Source organism: Drosophila elegans, unplaced genomic scaffold (genome assembly GCF_018152505.1).
Source record: "Drosophila elegans isolate 14027-0461.03 unplaced genomic scaffold, ASM1815250v1 contig_476, whole genome shotgun sequence".
In the NCBI taxonomy this organism is placed as follows: Eukaryota; Metazoa; Arthropoda; class Insecta; order Diptera; family Drosophilidae; genus Drosophila; species Drosophila elegans.
The window spans coordinates 18,921,879-18,936,967 of NW_024545863.1; the positions used below are offsets into that span (position 1 = coordinate 18,921,879).

General features: G+C 47.0%; 6 protein-coding genes across 8 annotated transcripts; 2 read left to right on the plus strand and 4 right to left on the minus strand.

Annotated features, from left to right (window-relative positions):
- Positions 1-44: 44 nt before the first annotated feature.
- LOC108139270 (IQ and AAA domain-containing protein 1-like) lies at positions 45-3,490 on the minus strand. 2 transcript variants are annotated; one of them, XM_017261957.2, is made up of 5 exons: positions 3,164-3,490; positions 2,080-3,080; positions 561-1,469; positions 328-498; positions 45-269 (listed from the first exon to the last, which is right to left on the minus strand). In XM_017261957.2, the coding sequence occupies exons 1-5, from the start codon at positions 3,401-3,403 to the stop codon at positions 95-97; spliced, it is 2,496 nt and encodes an 831-aa protein (XP_017117446.1). In that variant the 5' UTR covers positions 3,404-3,490; the 3' UTR covers positions 45-94. The 2 variants fall into 2 exon arrangements, with proteins under 2 accessions (XP_017117446.1, XP_041565596.1); XM_041709662.1 differs by having other exon boundaries at positions 2,080-3,105; positions 3,164-3,249.
- A 131-nt stretch (positions 3,491-3,621) lies between these two features.
- On the minus strand, positions 3,622-5,808 carry LOC108139271 (vacuolar protein sorting-associated protein 45). The gene is made up of 3 exons (XM_017261959.2): positions 5,641-5,808; positions 5,375-5,573; positions 3,622-5,326 (listed from the first exon to the last, which is right to left on the minus strand). Exons 1-3 carry the CDS (start codon positions 5,731-5,733, stop codon positions 3,894-3,896), a joined length of 1,725 nt encoding a protein of 574 aa, XP_017117448.1. The 5' UTR covers positions 5,734-5,808; the 3' UTR covers positions 3,622-3,893.
- Positions 5,809-6,176: 368 nt separating this feature from the next.
- Positions 6,177-8,485, plus strand: LOC108139273 (metaxin-1 homolog). Its single transcript, XM_017261962.2, has 5 exons — positions 6,177-6,363; positions 6,453-6,599; positions 6,693-6,971; positions 7,347-7,742; positions 7,915-8,485. The coding sequence occupies exons 1-5, from the start codon at positions 6,277-6,279 to the stop codon at positions 7,987-7,989; spliced, it is 984 nt and encodes a 327-aa protein (XP_017117451.1). The 5' UTR covers positions 6,177-6,276; the 3' UTR covers positions 7,990-8,485.
- Positions 8,481-10,247, minus strand: LOC108139272 (methyl-CpG-binding domain protein 3). Of its 2 annotated transcripts, XM_017261960.2 has the most exons (3): positions 9,967-10,247; positions 9,418-9,741; positions 8,481-9,098 (listed from the first exon to the last, which is right to left on the minus strand). In XM_017261960.2, the coding sequence occupies exons 1-3, from the start codon at positions 10,161-10,163 to the stop codon at positions 8,609-8,611; spliced, it is 1,011 nt and encodes a 336-aa protein (XP_017117449.1). In that variant the 5' UTR covers positions 10,164-10,247; the 3' UTR covers positions 8,481-8,608. The 2 variants fall into 2 exon arrangements, with proteins under 2 accessions (XP_017117449.1, XP_017117450.1); XM_017261961.2 differs by lacking the exon at positions 9,418-9,741 and having other exon boundaries at positions 9,967-10,246.
- Positions 10,248-10,625: 378 nt separating this feature from the next.
- Positions 10,626-12,691, plus strand: LOC108139317 (AP-1 complex subunit mu-1). The gene is made up of 2 exons (XM_017262023.2): positions 10,626-11,723; positions 12,007-12,691. The coding sequence occupies exons 1-2, from the start codon at positions 10,902-10,904 to the stop codon at positions 12,463-12,465; spliced, it is 1,281 nt and encodes a 426-aa protein (XP_017117512.1). The 5' UTR covers positions 10,626-10,901; the 3' UTR covers positions 12,466-12,691.
- LOC108139316 (2-oxoisovalerate dehydrogenase subunit alpha, mitochondrial) lies at positions 12,599-14,776 on the minus strand. The gene is made up of 4 exons (XM_017262022.2): positions 14,599-14,776; positions 14,001-14,535; positions 13,777-13,942; positions 12,599-13,479 (listed from the first exon to the last, which is right to left on the minus strand). Exons 1-4 carry the CDS (start codon positions 14,665-14,667, stop codon positions 12,930-12,932), a joined length of 1,320 nt encoding a protein of 439 aa, XP_017117511.1. The 5' UTR covers positions 14,668-14,776; the 3' UTR covers positions 12,599-12,929.
- Between the last annotated feature and the right edge of the window lie 313 nt (positions 14,777-15,089).

The following is a 15,089-nucleotide window of genomic DNA, read 5'->3' on the forward strand; positions in this document are numbered from 1 at the left end:
ATGGATATAGATTGCATTATTTATAGAGTAGATATGTCATTTGGTTCATCAATTATAAACCAAGCTTAAAGATGAATAGTTTCTTGTTTACCTTTTAGTTGGGACCCTTCTTTTTGTTGCCATTTCCTTGCTTGGCAGCCTGTGCCTGCTCCTCCACCAAACGCTCCTCTTCCAGCTCCAAAAACCGTTGACGACGGCGTCCCAGTGGCGTCTTTGACCACCAGGACTCGAAGGCTTCCTCCTCCTCGCGGTAGACAGGATCACGCGAGCTAAAGGCAGAGAAAATTGTTATGGATTGTATTTCTTAGTACACCATACAATACCCACCACAGGACATTTATAAGCTCGGCATTGGTGAGCGGCTGAGTGCGAAGCTGCAGCTTTCGCTTGCAGGTCATCACCTCCTTAAGGCAGGCATCGATGGCTCCAATGGTGTAGCCATCGGATATCTTGGCCATGGCGCTGGTGTCCAGATTGGAGATGCCACCAGAGTAATCGCTGCAAGGAGAGGGAGTTTTATTAAGTTGATTTACAACTCCAAAATCACCAAAAGCACATACTGCAGCAATGTTTTCCAGGCATGCGACATGGCTCCATAGTCCGGTCGTGGAATATAGATAAAACGATTGTAGACGGACTGCAGCAGCTTTTGGTCCGCCTCCCAGGGAAGATTTGAGGTGCCGACGAAAATGACCCGATCCTCGGGCGCTATGTTTTTGATCATCTTGGGCAGATCTTTCTTCAAGCGCTTGGGATCCGTGCGATCCGTCTTCGGAATTTTCTTCATGAACGGTCGCTCTGCATCGCCCATGTAGATGACGGCAGGCTGGAGCAGCCGGGACACTTTCAGGACCAAGTGAATTAGCATTATGAGGCCCGATTTGCCCGGATACTTTCCCACAATATTAGCCGGGGTCAGATCGAACAGCACGGCGCCCACCTCTATGCAAATGGCATGGAGCAGGGCCTTTTTCCCAGATCCCCTGGGTCCGGCCAGCAGGATGGAGCGTATGAGTGGTGTGCAATTGTGGATGGCTTCCGAGCCGAGCGGCAGGATGCAGTACTCGGTGAGGATCTGGCGGATGTCGCCCGGTGAGGGATTCGTGCCATCCCGAGCGGTCAGCGCCTTGTCGCCCAGGAACTGCTTCATCCTCAGCTCCGGGTGTTTCCGAATAATGCCATTCGTGACCAGTTCCTCGTACAGCGACTCCGTGGTGCGGTCCGGCGTGAGATCCTTCTCCTTTTTCTTTTTGCTCTTCTTGCCGGAGCGTCGAGTCTTTTTGCTGCTCTTCTTAACCTTCTTTCCGACCGCCGTCTGCAGCAGTTCGATCTCCTGGCGCATCACTTCGTCGACGGCACGCCGGAACTCCAGCTCCACCTCCTGGTACTTGTCGCTGTAGATCATGTCCTCGTAGGCCGCCTGGCTCAGCACCCCCGTCTCATCTTTGTCGCGCCAGGTATCGTTAAAGCTGGCGGAATAACACAAATATTTAATAAATAGTAAGTCATCTTTAAAAGAAAAAGTAAAAAATAGTAGTAGATTTGCATTTTTTGAGTTTTATGCGTTGCGCAGCGTCCTCCAAGCTTTCGTAAAAATTACTCATACGACCCGTACGACAGTTAGAATCTATTTTTGATTCAAGGCAACAGTAGTATTAGTTTTGAGCCCAATGACCAGACCATTAAACACATTTTTTCCAAAAGTAAAGCGCATACAATTATATAATATTTGGACCCAATTTATGTTCACAAATACACATATTACCCAAAGAAAACTTAAACGGTGATGATTTAAATTCCTGATTTGCTAGATATTTTAAATATAACACTCAAAATATTCGGGTAATTTAAATGTGTCATAGTAGCTTAAAACTTTAACCCTATTTTTTATTAAAGATTTAATACACTCATTTTAAGTCTCCTTAAAAGAATTCAATAAATAAGAAGAAATTGTAAAATACAAAAAAAATATTTTTAACATTACAATTAAACTACAATACAATAGAAATATTTTCAATAAATAAATAATCCCTGTGTGCTTAATCCTTATTTAACTTAATTGGTTCCTTTTGTACTTACAGATCGATTTCAGCGCGAATGTCTGGCAGGCAGACGGATGGCGCCGGCTGGAAGCTGACCTCCTCCTCCTGGTTTTCGTTGACGTTAAGGTCACCGCTGCGCGCCGGCGATTTCGACTTGTCCTTCGTCTTCCGCGACTCCTTGGAGGAGCGTGCTGACGAGCGGCTGTGCTCGCTCTCCGTGCCGGGTCTGCTGAAGATGTGCAGGGAGCCACCCTGATCCTCGGAGGGAAAGTCGGGCAGCTTGCCCGTCTTGTCGTAGCAATCCTTCACCCAGGCCCGGATCTCGTCGGCGATGTCCTCTTTCATGCTGGCGCCGTGCTTGGCCCGGATCTCCTCCTGTAAGGCTCGTTGTCGCTCCTCAAACTGTTCTCCGTAAAGGGCTTGCGCCTGGTAGCGCTTCTCGTTGTGCTGCAGCTTCTCCAGCTTTTCGGCCCGTTCCTTGACCACCGCCGCCGGCGGCGGGAGCATGCCAATCAGGATCATCTCCTCCATCTTGCGGCGACGTGTGATCCGCCTGGCTGTGTGGCCACGCCACATTTTCTGGATCTTCATGGCGGCCAAGAGACCGGAGTCACTGCGCTCCTTTTCGCTCCGCTCCTCCGACTTACCCTTCTCCTTGAGTATTCTAATCTCCTTCATGAAGTGGGCACGCAAACGTCCCTGACGCGCACGCTCGTGCATCTGCAGCATTCGAATGGCCTCGATCTCGGTGGTCACCGTCTCCTCCAGCTCGTGCTCCTCCAGCCAGCCCAGTTTCACCAGGATCTCCTGCATTGTCTTCTTGCGGAACTCCAATTCCTGCTGCCGCTCGCGAAGGAAGTAGCGGGGAATGCGCAGCTCCGTCTCCATGGGTGTCAGCCGCAGACGCTCCACCACCTCGTCGTTGTAGCTGAACTCCATCAGATCAATGTTCACGAGATCGTGCTTCAGCTCAACCACACGACCCAGACAGGCGTCCAACAATTTGCGTACCAACTGACGCTTCTGGGGCTGGATCATCTATGGAAAATCCAGCAATGAATGACTAGTTTATATAAATTTAAAATGGACCCTCTCATCAATGCTTAAATTCGTATACCCACATTATCGTAAACATCCTCCAGGCGATTGCTCAGACAGATATAGCGCAGATAAAACTCGTACAGACTCGACTGCAGCAGGGCCTTGGCATCCGCATCGGCGGCGACGGAGCCGACTGCGGCATTCATGGTGGCCACCGTTGTCTCCACATCCTGGTGCTGCCTCTCGTAGTCAATGGTGGACAGCAGCTCGCATTCATGCTGGGATTGGTGCCAGATATCGTTGAAATAAGTGCTGGACATGCTGATAAGCGATTCTTCAATGCAAACTGAAACCCTTTTTTTTGATTATAGCCAAACAGGATCGTTGCCACGCTCGTTTTGCAGTTGCCAAGGAGCTTGTTTGTCTTACAAGGGTGGAAACATTACAAGAACAGTACTCTTATAGCAGTTTTTTTTACACATATAGCAGAATATAATACATTTGGTATTCAGGAGTTGCCCTCGAGAACAATAATAAATATGTTTACAAATATATTACATGGAATTCGCTTAGGGGTTACATAGTCCAATGGGTATAATGCCTGGAATTAGCTTAATTATAAATTCCTTTATATGGTTTCCTCGAATCTTGCTTTTACAGTATATAAGTTTATGGGCAAGCAAATAGTTCTACGGAAAACCTACAATTTTGTATTGGAATTGAATGCAGGGTCGATTAGTAAATGTATTAGGGACATACATATGTAGTTAATAAATAGTTAACAATATAATTGTAGCTAGTCAATACGTTTTAAATGTTATCCGTGGAACAGTACTTGATCATCGATTTGGTGTGCTTAAATTGGATGCCACTAGTAGCGGCCAGGACCTCTTGGATAAATGTCTGGGAGTTATGGATGGTGGTGCCGCCAAGAATCACCCTATATCCGGCGTTGTTCAGCTGGTGCACGGCCAAGGCCTCCTCGTAGGTGGCTCCTCCAATGATGAAGACCACCACCTCCTGGGGTGGTCGTCGGAATGGCACAAGCTCCGAATTAATGGCCGGGAAGAGGGGATCCAGTTCGCGACCCTTGAAAACGTCCTCGAGGGTTTCCTTCAGTAGTGGCGTGTGCTGGGTGAAGACATTCTCTACGCCCTTGAGGCCCTTGATCAGATTGCGGGTCAGTTTTACGGCATCGGTGATCCGCACCATGTTAAACAGATCCCCCTGACGCACATGCGTTCCAGCATACTCGATCAGAGAGGGCACAACAGCCGCTCGTCCCCCGCGCGTTTTGATGATCTGCAACAGTCCAGATGTGTCGCAGTTGGCGTGCCGCTCGTACCGCAGCGCGTATAAGGCCACCAGTTTGAGAGCATCCTCGACAGATACCCGTTCGTCCGCAATCAGTTTTTTGATGCGCTGCAGTTGGGCCGAGTGCTCAGCCTTACAGGCGATCTCTTGCTCCAGCTCGGAAACCTCAAACAGATTCCGCTTGTTGCTCAGCCCCGAAAGTTCGCCAATCACGCACAGATGCTTCTGCACGGTGCCAGACATCTTCTTGAACTGCGGATACGACTCGATGAAGTTCTTCATGTCCGCTATGCTCTCAACCTTCTTGTGGTCGTTGGCCTTGCGCTGGAACTCCTCCATCAGTTGCTTGATGGTTGACCCAATTTCGCCATAGTTGGCGTACATATTGTTGCCGTAGAACTCATCCTGATCGCCGGATAACACCAGCTCTTTGAAGTCCTTCGGTACGTTGGGTCGATTGGAGAGATCCACCCGGTTGTTCTTGATGTGCAACAACTCATGGACCATGGCCTGGTAGGTCCACTGATGCAGCAGCGGCGTCACAGGGTCATCTCGGCGGTCGAGCACGAGCAGCAATGGTGGAGCAGCGCCGTCCATATTGGACCGAAAGTCGAACAGAGACGACTCCTTAGTGATCTGCTCGTAGATAAGCTTGGCCAGGAGCTGAGCTGCCTGGGAACCGGCACGGTACCGGATGACTGGGTTCAGTTTCAGGGACAGAAGGACCGCTGTGATTCCCTGCATGCTGCGGGTCAGTGCATCAGGCAGCCAATTAAGATTCGCCATGCAGTTGGGTATGCTCAAGGAGAACAAATTGGGGTTGACACAGAGGAAGTCCGCATACAGCTCCTTTACCTCCCGCACCGACTCTGATTCATCGCACTCGGCCAAATACTTGATGTCCGTGCGGGGAATGATGTTGCTGAAATCTAATAGGGGATTTAGCACACATAGGGGAGATTTTATTACCCACTTACAAATGTAGTAGGCGCTATATTTGGGGTTCCGCAGCTCGTTGGCCAGAAGCTGAATGTTCTGCTTGGTGGGCCGGATGAAGACGATGCATTTGAGGTACTTTAACCGCTCGTTGGACCTTCCGGAGTCCAGGCGTTCGAACAGGTAGACCTCCCGCTGCAGCATGTCCGACTGGCTAAAGGCCATCGAAATTATACTCGTCTGCAAATGATGTGGATTTTCAGTATGTTTGGTCTCATATGGCAAGGAATTTTTGGCTTCTACTCACCGTTTCCTTGTCCAGCAGAATGATTTTCATGCCCGGCCCCGATTCGGTGCACATTTTCTCAATGTACAGCTTTATGCCGCTTATCATATTCATTATTGCTAACTAATTTACTGCAAAAATAAAAAAATATGTTTTTTTCGCAAACAGATGGGATAGAGATGTGCTGCTTTCGATTCTTTTGTGATAACAGCGATTCGATTATAGTGGTGGCAGTCTAGCAAGTATTTCTTTAAAATAGCTATTTAATAAACCGGCCAAGAAGCAGTTATGAATTGTGATAGCGTTAATTTTCATTAAAATAAAATGTTATTGTATATTAACAGCTTAGCAAATATTCTGTTAATTTAGTTATTTTGAAGTTAAAAATAAAATATTTGTATATATTAACTCTTCTTTACTTTCGTAGCCGAATATGCTTATTAAAAGCTGCGCTCACCACTGACCAGCAATCGATAAGGCGCCGATATACATAAACGATAGATCGAGTGCCGAGCAGTTATCAATCTGAAAGCACTCAGCAGTCGGCCAGAAATTCTGGCATATATTTTTGGATTCAAATTTTGATGGCTACCATGCAGGTGCACTGTTGAAAACCAACAATACACAAGAGTACGAGCGAGCGAAGATCTAGACCCGATGGAGATGCAACTGGGAGCGATGCTGCATGTGTACAAGGGGGAGTACGGACTGCCGTCCATTGATTTTGAATGTTTACGTGCGCTGGTGAGTTCCGTTGCATCACACGGCGGCCAACACGCCTGTTTTGCCCATTATCGCTATCTCTGAAGAAATTGCCTCGTCCCCGATGACAGTGCCTCCTGCGATTCACCCGCTGTCCCATGGACGTACAGACCAGCTCCAATCCACTGCGCTCGGGAGCCGGGAAACTGCCCTACTTGCAGATCGGCAACCAGAAGTTCGCGGGCTACAGGCAAATCAAACGCGTGCTGGATCTCGAGGTGAGTGCGCAAAACAATGCCGGGTGAACAAACTGCGTGGTCTATTTATAGGTTCATTTTGCATGGGTTTTATTATAACAATCACTCTTCCAGGGTTACCCGATCGATGCGCATTTAAGCACCAAACAAAAGCATTTGTCCACCGCCTACGCCAACTGGGTGTTCACCAATCTGCACGCCTACTACCACTACTTCCTGTACGGAGAGCCCCACAACTTCGACACGACCACGCGGGGTCTCTATGCCAAGCGCACGCCATTCCCCTTTAACTTTTATTATCCTTCATCCTACCAGAGAGAAGCCTGCGACGTGGTCCAGGTGATGGCCGGCTTCGATGTGAACGACAAGTTGGACAAGCACGAAGGCGACTATGTGAGTGCATTGGGTCGGCTACTTTTGTAGTAAACAGCTTGGTGATTTATTCTAAATAGTTAAAACTGGTTATCAAACTGTAAATCAATAATAGTACAAGTATTTAGAACTTCTCCCTAACATCCAATTAATTATTAAGCCAGAAAGATTCTCTAAATTTCATGAATATTAATTAGTTAATTTTCGTTAAAAAAATATTTTTATGATATTTCACCAATCAACTAACTTATTGCATTTGGAATTGACAAAAATGTTTAGTATTTCATCACTATATGGTTAGGTGATGAAATATACGTTAGTGTTACTACTAAGTAACATATAATGACCAATTATATATAATGTTTTCATTTGCTTATGATCCCTTTTACTTTTCAGCTCGTCGTCAATGCCAAAAAGGTGGTGAACCTGCTGTCTCGAAAGTTGGGCCGCAAGGTGTGGTTCTTTGGCGACACCTACAGCGAGTTCGATGCCATTGTGTACAGCTATCTGGCCATCATATTCAAAATAGCACTGCCCAACAATCCACTGCAGAATCACATTAAGGGCTGCCAGAACCTGGTGAACTTCATCAACCGCATCACAAAGGATATATTCCGCAATGAGGGCTACAGTTCCGTCAAGCTCACAAAGACGCCCAGTGGCACGGAGGCGAGTCTGACGGCCTCGGAGCGAAAGTTCATGGATTCCGAGCTGAACACCAAAATTGTGGCCGGCGTGGGAGCCGTCTTGGCCATGGGAGCATTTGCAGCATGGCGCGGCATTTACAACCAGGTGGGCACCGCTGGCTGAATTAAGTAGATCTAAACTCTTAACTGTCTGGAGCTTATTCGATAGTTTTGGGTCAATGTCTTTGTTTGGCTCCAGACACTCTTGTAGGCACGCAACAAGTGCAGATGCCAAATTCTCAGTTAATTGCAATTTCCGATTGCTTCATCCCTTGCAGCTAACAACGCGCTCCTCGACGGACTACGATGGCATAGATTACGAGGATGACGAGCTGGAGGAGGGCCTAGACTAATCGCGCCTCTGCAACGATATCTATGTGTAGTATATATTTCAAAATACAATGAGGGAATGAAGCACAAAAACTGTCCAACCTGAAAAGTTTGCGTAAACACAAGAGGGGCTCGGCCTTTTTGGCTATAAGTCTTTGGGTCGAAAAGAAATCTTGAGATTATCTGGCAAAAGTTCGCTTACATGTATGTAATTTTTATGGTACTCATTCGGCAGGGAAACAACATTATTTGAATAGACTTTTCATTTTCCGAACGCGGGATCCGATAACTTACAGAATTGACTAAAGATTTCTCTTCACTCCCAAGATTTTTCTTGCAAACCGATCTGCTCTAATATGCATATTCGATATATGTATTATAGTTCGAATTCGTTTTTAAAATGTCTTGTATAAAATAGTATTTTAAAGTCATCAGAGCGTAATAAAAAGAATAACTTAGATGCTGTTGTTATGGAAAATGGACCCAAAACTTCTTCCAATAAAAATCAGTATCCTTCGATTGGAGTTGTTTTTGGTTTATTACACACTAGTCTTAAACGTAGATTTCGAATAGGGGTCAATACGATAGAGATGTTAGAGTCTACAATGGAATTGGTAGATGAATGAGGGGTAACCATTGCACTCATGTCTTAAGTGCATCCTGCAGCTTTCGCCGCGCCACACCGACTCGGTCTTCCTGCTTGCGTATATCGTCCTCCGAGATGATCACCGCGTGCATGAGCGGCTGTTCGGGATTCATAAACGCCATGGCATTCTTGGTCAAGTCAGCCTTCGTGGAACTCTGGCCGTGAACGCCGGCATTGAGCATGTGCAGCGCCGTGGCCACCGACTGGAGGACGGTCTGTTCGTTGACATTTGGGCCAACGGTGCGTATGGTCTTGGGCAGTGAGATGTCGTCCAGCTCCTCGCCGTTGTCATGGCAGGCGCGCAGTCGTTCCAGACGCTTCTCCCAGAACAGCTGCTTTGGTTTCTCCTGGGTGCCATGCTTGGCATCGTGCTTCACCTTGGCGGGATCCTGAGTGTGGTTGCGGATCGCCGTCACCGGCTGCTTAAAGATCGAGGCAGTTTGTCGGATGGGCGGCACCAGGGAGACATCTGTGCGCAGGGCTCGACTGTAAGGGATTAAAGATTGAAATCATTAATAACGAGTCGGCTTGTAGCTAAATACACCAAACAGTAAAAAAGACAAAACGAAAACTGGGGCTTAAACATGCAGAGATGGTGAACAAAAATCTCAGGTGGCACAGAGCTACAGCTTAGTTTGTTGTGATTAATACGAATTTGGTGGCCAATTGGGTTTTGGTTGCTTTTTGATTTCTTGATTTTTGATTCCGGCAGGCTGTAAACTTTGTTTCCTGGTTTAAGGGTACAGGCAAACAAGACAGAACACGCTGGCATGCAAGAGTCAAGTGCTCCTCCACTTGGCTCTACCTGAGTTCGTTCTGTTGCTGCTGGCGATTGGCCGTTGATGGGGATGCGCATGCTGTTGCCGATGAGGCTGTCACTGGCGGGGGTACGGCTCCTGCTCCTGCTGCAGTGCCCCCTTGACTCCTGGCGAATTTGCGCTTGAGAGCATTGGCCGCCGATCCGGAGGTGGCACCATTGCCACCGCCACTTGCCAAAGGCAGCGGCATGGCGCTGCAGCGGTACAGCGAAATGGAGGGCGAGGGCAGTGCCCGTTGTTGCATCCTGCCGGATTGGAAGTCAGGGCTTCCAATGTCCTGCGGCTTTCCCTCGGCCCTTTTTCCTGTGGGACTGTTGAACGGACACGGCGGTGGGTGGAGATTTGGGTGGGTTAGGTGGATCGTGTGTGTGTGTATGCGTTGGCGTGTGCGTGTGTGTGTATGTTGGTGTATATGTGGATGTAATAACAGAAAGGTAGTGAAAGTGATTAAACGTATATCCGATTCAACAGCGTGCAGTGTTCCAATATTTAGTATATCCCCTTAGTCTATATGTACTACCACTCTTCTTCTTTACCTGTAGTAGAAAACATCCACCTTGTTATTGTTGTTGTTGCTGCTGGCGGTGGTGGTGGTGCTGCTGTTGTTGTTGCTGCTGGCGTTGCTATTGGAGCTGCTGCCCGATTTTCGGACCTCGTCCCGCTGCCATCCTTTTGGCAGGACACTGCAGTCGACGCGTTTGCGTTCGATTGTGACGCTCGGGTTCATTTGCATGTTCGCCGAAGTAAATAATTAACAACAATTCCACAAAAGCAGCGTCTGGGCTGACAGTGTGGCCGTGCTGCGGAAGGACAAATACCCCAAAACGACACCAGTGCTGACAGATACAGATTTAAAAATATTATGAAATTTATTTATAAAGAGAAAGAAAAATAAGGTATATATATATTAATTTTCGTTAGTAATATTTTTTGAAAAACAAGTAGACAGCATTTTGTTGCTTGCGTATTATGTTATGTTTTTCTTTTATTCTTTAGTTCTTAGGCAAATACAAGTCCCTTTAAAAAGTTAACTTCCTCTTAAGAGTTTATTGTGCTCCCCACAATATATTCATATTTTTAATTTATTTATTCTGGCACAGATTGTTTTTATATATTAATAGCTGAAAAGGCTAGATGGCACATGCCTCTGAGTAGCAAATCTTAACTGGTCACACTTCCCAGCACCTGCTCATTTACCAACACTGGAGTGCAATCGAAGAAGAAGCAGCAACAGCAGAAAGGGCGACGTAAGAAATTTCGGAGTTTTCATTCGCATTTACAAGGCCTTAAAACGGAATATGTGAAGCCAGCCCCACAAATCACCGACCCCACTCACCAACTACACGCCACAGTTGCCACCCGCTACGAACCACGCTTGCCGCGAGCAGCAGAACCTGCCAAGGAACCTCCAGCTTGATCCAATTGGGAATTTCACACCTGGGACAAGTGGCAGCTGGTGGGCACAATAGTCATGTCTTCGTCGGCTATTTTCGTGCTGGACGTGAAGGGCAAGGTGCTGATATCGCGCAACTACCGCGGCGACAACATCGACATGGCCGTCATTGACAAATTCATGCCACTGCTGATGGAGCGCGAGGAGGAGGGCCTGATCACCCCGATCCTCCAGACGGCGGAGACCACGTTCGCCTTCATCAAGACCAACAACCTGTACATCGTCTCCACGACGCCGCGCAACAAGAACGTTAACATCGCTCTGGTCTTCGTCTTTCTGCACAAGATCGCCCAGGTGTTCGTGGAGTACTTTAAGGAACTGGAGGAGGAGTCCATCAGGGACAACTTCGTTATCATTTACGAGCTGCTGGACGAGCTGCTCGACTTTGGCTACCCGCAGACCACCGACTCGAAGATCCTGCAGGAGTACATCACGCAGGAGGGCCACAAGCTCGAGCTGCAGCCCCGCATCCCGGTGGCCGTGACCAATGCCGTTTCCTGGCGCTCCGAGGGCATCAAGTACCGCAAGAACGAGGTCTTTCTCGACGTCATCGAGTCTGTTAATCTGCTGGCCAACGCCAATGGCAATGTGCTGCGCAGCGAGATCGTGGGCGCCATCAAGATGCGTGTCTACCTGTCGGGAATGCCCGAACTGCGGCTGGGACTCAACGACAAGGTCCTGTTCGAGAGCACGGGCCGCGGCAAGTCCAAGTCCGTGGAGCTGGAGGACGTCAAGTTCCACCAGTGCGTCCGCCTGTCCCGGTTCGAGAATGATCGCACAATCTCGTTCATTCCGCCGGATGGCGAGTTCGAGCTGATGTCCTATCGTCTGAACACGCATGTAAGTATTTCGATGGGGTATTGTTTGACTATTTAAAATAATAAGCCTTTAAAGTTGACGAAAAGTTTAAAGCAATTCAATAGCTTTGGATTGGGAAATAAGTTCCAGTTAATATTAAAAAGTTTAGTTTAGTGAAGGGAAGTTCTGTTTACGTTAACAATAAAACTTGAAAATGAATTAAAATGTTATAGAGTAAAGATCAGGTTGACAACAAAACGGAATTAACGAAATGTTTATAAACTGAAAGAAACGCAAGTAAAAGTCTAATTGACCTTCTTGGCAGGTCAAACCACTGATATGGATCGAGTCGGTGATCGAGCGGCATGCCCACTCCCGCGTGGAGTACATGATTAAGGCCAAGTCGCAGTTCAAACGGAGATCGACGGCCAACAACGTGGAGATTGTTATACCGGTGCCCGCCGACGCGGACTCGCCCAAGTTCAAGACGACCATTGGCAGTTGTAAGTACGCGCCGGAGCAGAACGCCATCATCTGGACGATCAAATCGTTTCCGGGCGGCAAGGAGTATCTGATGCGGGCCCATTTCGGTCTGCCAAGTGTGGAAAGCGAGGACAATACCGAGGGCAAGCCACCCATTCAGGTGCGCTTCGAGATTCCCTACTTCACCACGTCGGGCATCCAGGTGCGCTACCTAAAGATTATCGAAAAGAGCGGCTACCAGGCGCTGCCGTGGGTGCGTTATATCACGCAAAACGGCGACTACCAGCTTCGTACCAATTGAGAGGAGCACCTCCCGACCCTGCATCATTCCAGCCAAGCTTCAGCGAGTCATCCCTGCAACAGGTAGCTTCACCTCCACCCGCGTTTTTGTCTGCGATGCGTTGCGTTAAGTCAAAAGTATATATTTGTATTCGTATTGTTTCAGTATATGTATATTGTATGTAAATCAAATCTAATAAATTTTAACACCTTTTCATAACACCTGCGCCAGAGTGGGTCAATTTAAATATACACGTGAAGACAGATATGTTAATTAAGGACAAATCGGAATAAAACCAAGTTGATCTTGCTAAGAAAACCCGTAAAGGTCACTAATTTCACAAAATCGACCCACCCAACTTGCACGGATGAGTCATAACAAACGGGTTGGACCCACACAAAAATGTTTGCCTATTGCTTAATCATAATAAATGCACTTTCGATCGAGTCTCTCTGAGTTGTTAGCTTCTTTCTTGCACGCGGAATCTACTTCTCGAAGTTCTTTAGGGGATAGCTGTCCTTGTGCGCCTCAATGTGCCGCTCCAGCTCCTTCTGCTGCTCCACCAGATGATCTGGCATTTCGGCGTACACACCTTCGAACATCTCGCGCCAGTTGGGCTTCAGTTTCTTCTCGGAGGCGGCAATCTGCTTAAGGACCTTTTTCCTGACGTCCTTGATGAATTCGGTTTCCTCGGTCTCGTCGAACCAGCCTTTGTGCACCATGTATCGCTTTAGTTTTGAGATGGGGTGCTCCACCGAGTTCCACACCTCGATCTCCTCTGCGGACCTGTACGCTGTACTGTCGTCGGACGTGGAGTGGTGACCCACTCGATAGGCCAATGCTTCGAACACCAACGGTTTGTTCTCCTTGAGCACATACTCCCTGGCAGCCTTCATCGCATTGTACACTGCAAAGACATCGGTGCCATCCACTCGAATCGTTGCAATTCCATATCCCATTGGTCCACGTCCTGCGATGCCATCGCCTCTGTACTGTTCATTCGAGGGAGTAGAAATGGCAAATCCGTTGTTGCGACTAAAAAAAACAGTTGAATATGAAGAAAAAAAATATAATACATATCTTTAAAAATATATTTTTTTAAATGAAAATTTGTTTACTTTTAAAAATCTACCTAATCTAATTTACCTTCTCAGAAATACATTAAAATTTTTCTTGAAAAATTAAGCATTAAATGAAAACCATTTTTGATAAGATAAAAAGGCTATCTTCTCTGGAATATTTTATCTTATCAAAGTTGTCTCTTGTGTTTTTCAGAATTACCATGGACATTTCGAACAAATACTAGACCTTTATTATATACTGGCTACTCACCAGAAGAGGATTACTGGGCACTCGAGCGTGGCTGCGAAATTGAAGGCGGCATGGGCATCTCCTTCGGATGCAGCTCCCTCCCCGAAGTAGCACACCACACAGGCATCGTTGCCCGGCTTCAGTTTCATGGCATAGGCAGCACCCACGGCCTGTGGCATTTGGGTGGCTGAAAATTCACGACAGGATTAGCTTAATCGCTGGCCGAAGCTAGGCAACAAACTTACACAGCGGACTGGAGATGGTGACAAAGTTGAGCTCCCTGGAGCCGTAGTGCACGGGCATCTGTTTGCCGCGACCCAAGTCGTCCGTGTTGCCATAGCACTGATCGATGAACTGGTCGATGCGGAAGCCACGCCATACCAGTACACCCGCCTCGCGATATTGACCGTATATGAGATCCCGCATTTCCAGGGCGGCGGCACTGCCAATGTGGGAAGCCTCCTCGCCGAAATTGGTCATGTAGAAGGAGATCCTGCCCTGACGCTGGGACTCGTAGAGGATCTTGTCCATGGTGTTGAGCAGCAACATGTCGCGGAACATTTTCTCCACCACCTCACGGCTCAGCTGGGGATCTTGGGTCTCGTCCGCTATGTAGCCATCCCGATCCATTACCCGGTAAATGGGAATCGGCGCATAGTCCTCCGGTTGAATTAGATTCAATTTGCTGACAAATGGAGCCTTTGCTCCGGGAAAATTGCCGAACTCATTCGCAGGCTCGGAGCTGTAGTCCCGCGCAGTTGTGGATATCGTTCCTGCGATCTATCAATAGTGGATTCAAAAGATGACAACAAACCAACCCATCTGATATCTCCTGATACCTACCACTTTCAGGTGCTTTTGTTGTCTGGCCACAGCACCCATCAGATGCACTGACTTTCGCAGGAATGACATAATATATATATTATTTGTATCTAAACTATTAAATGCAACAGGTAAGGTAAAATCCGAAGATTCAGATTCAGCTGCGTGTTTCCCAGCTGATTACGCAATAGATAGCATGGATGTTGATACCATATCGATGTGCCTTTAGCAATCGATTCTTCACTTTTTTTTCTATCGGGATCGGTTTTTAAAATTATGTAGTTGTCCATCTTGTATTGCCTTTGTTCGGATTTCCATATGTAAAACTATTTAAAAATCTAATTAAAAAAAAAAAGAAATCTATTTATTTTACTTTGACTCCAGTTATTTATTGATTAAAAATTATTCCAACTATTAATTTCAATCTTAATATCTCATTTAATTTTTTTTTCCTAAACATTGCCCACCTAATAATTTCTATTTTAATTTCTTAATGATCTGTTTCAAAAGTA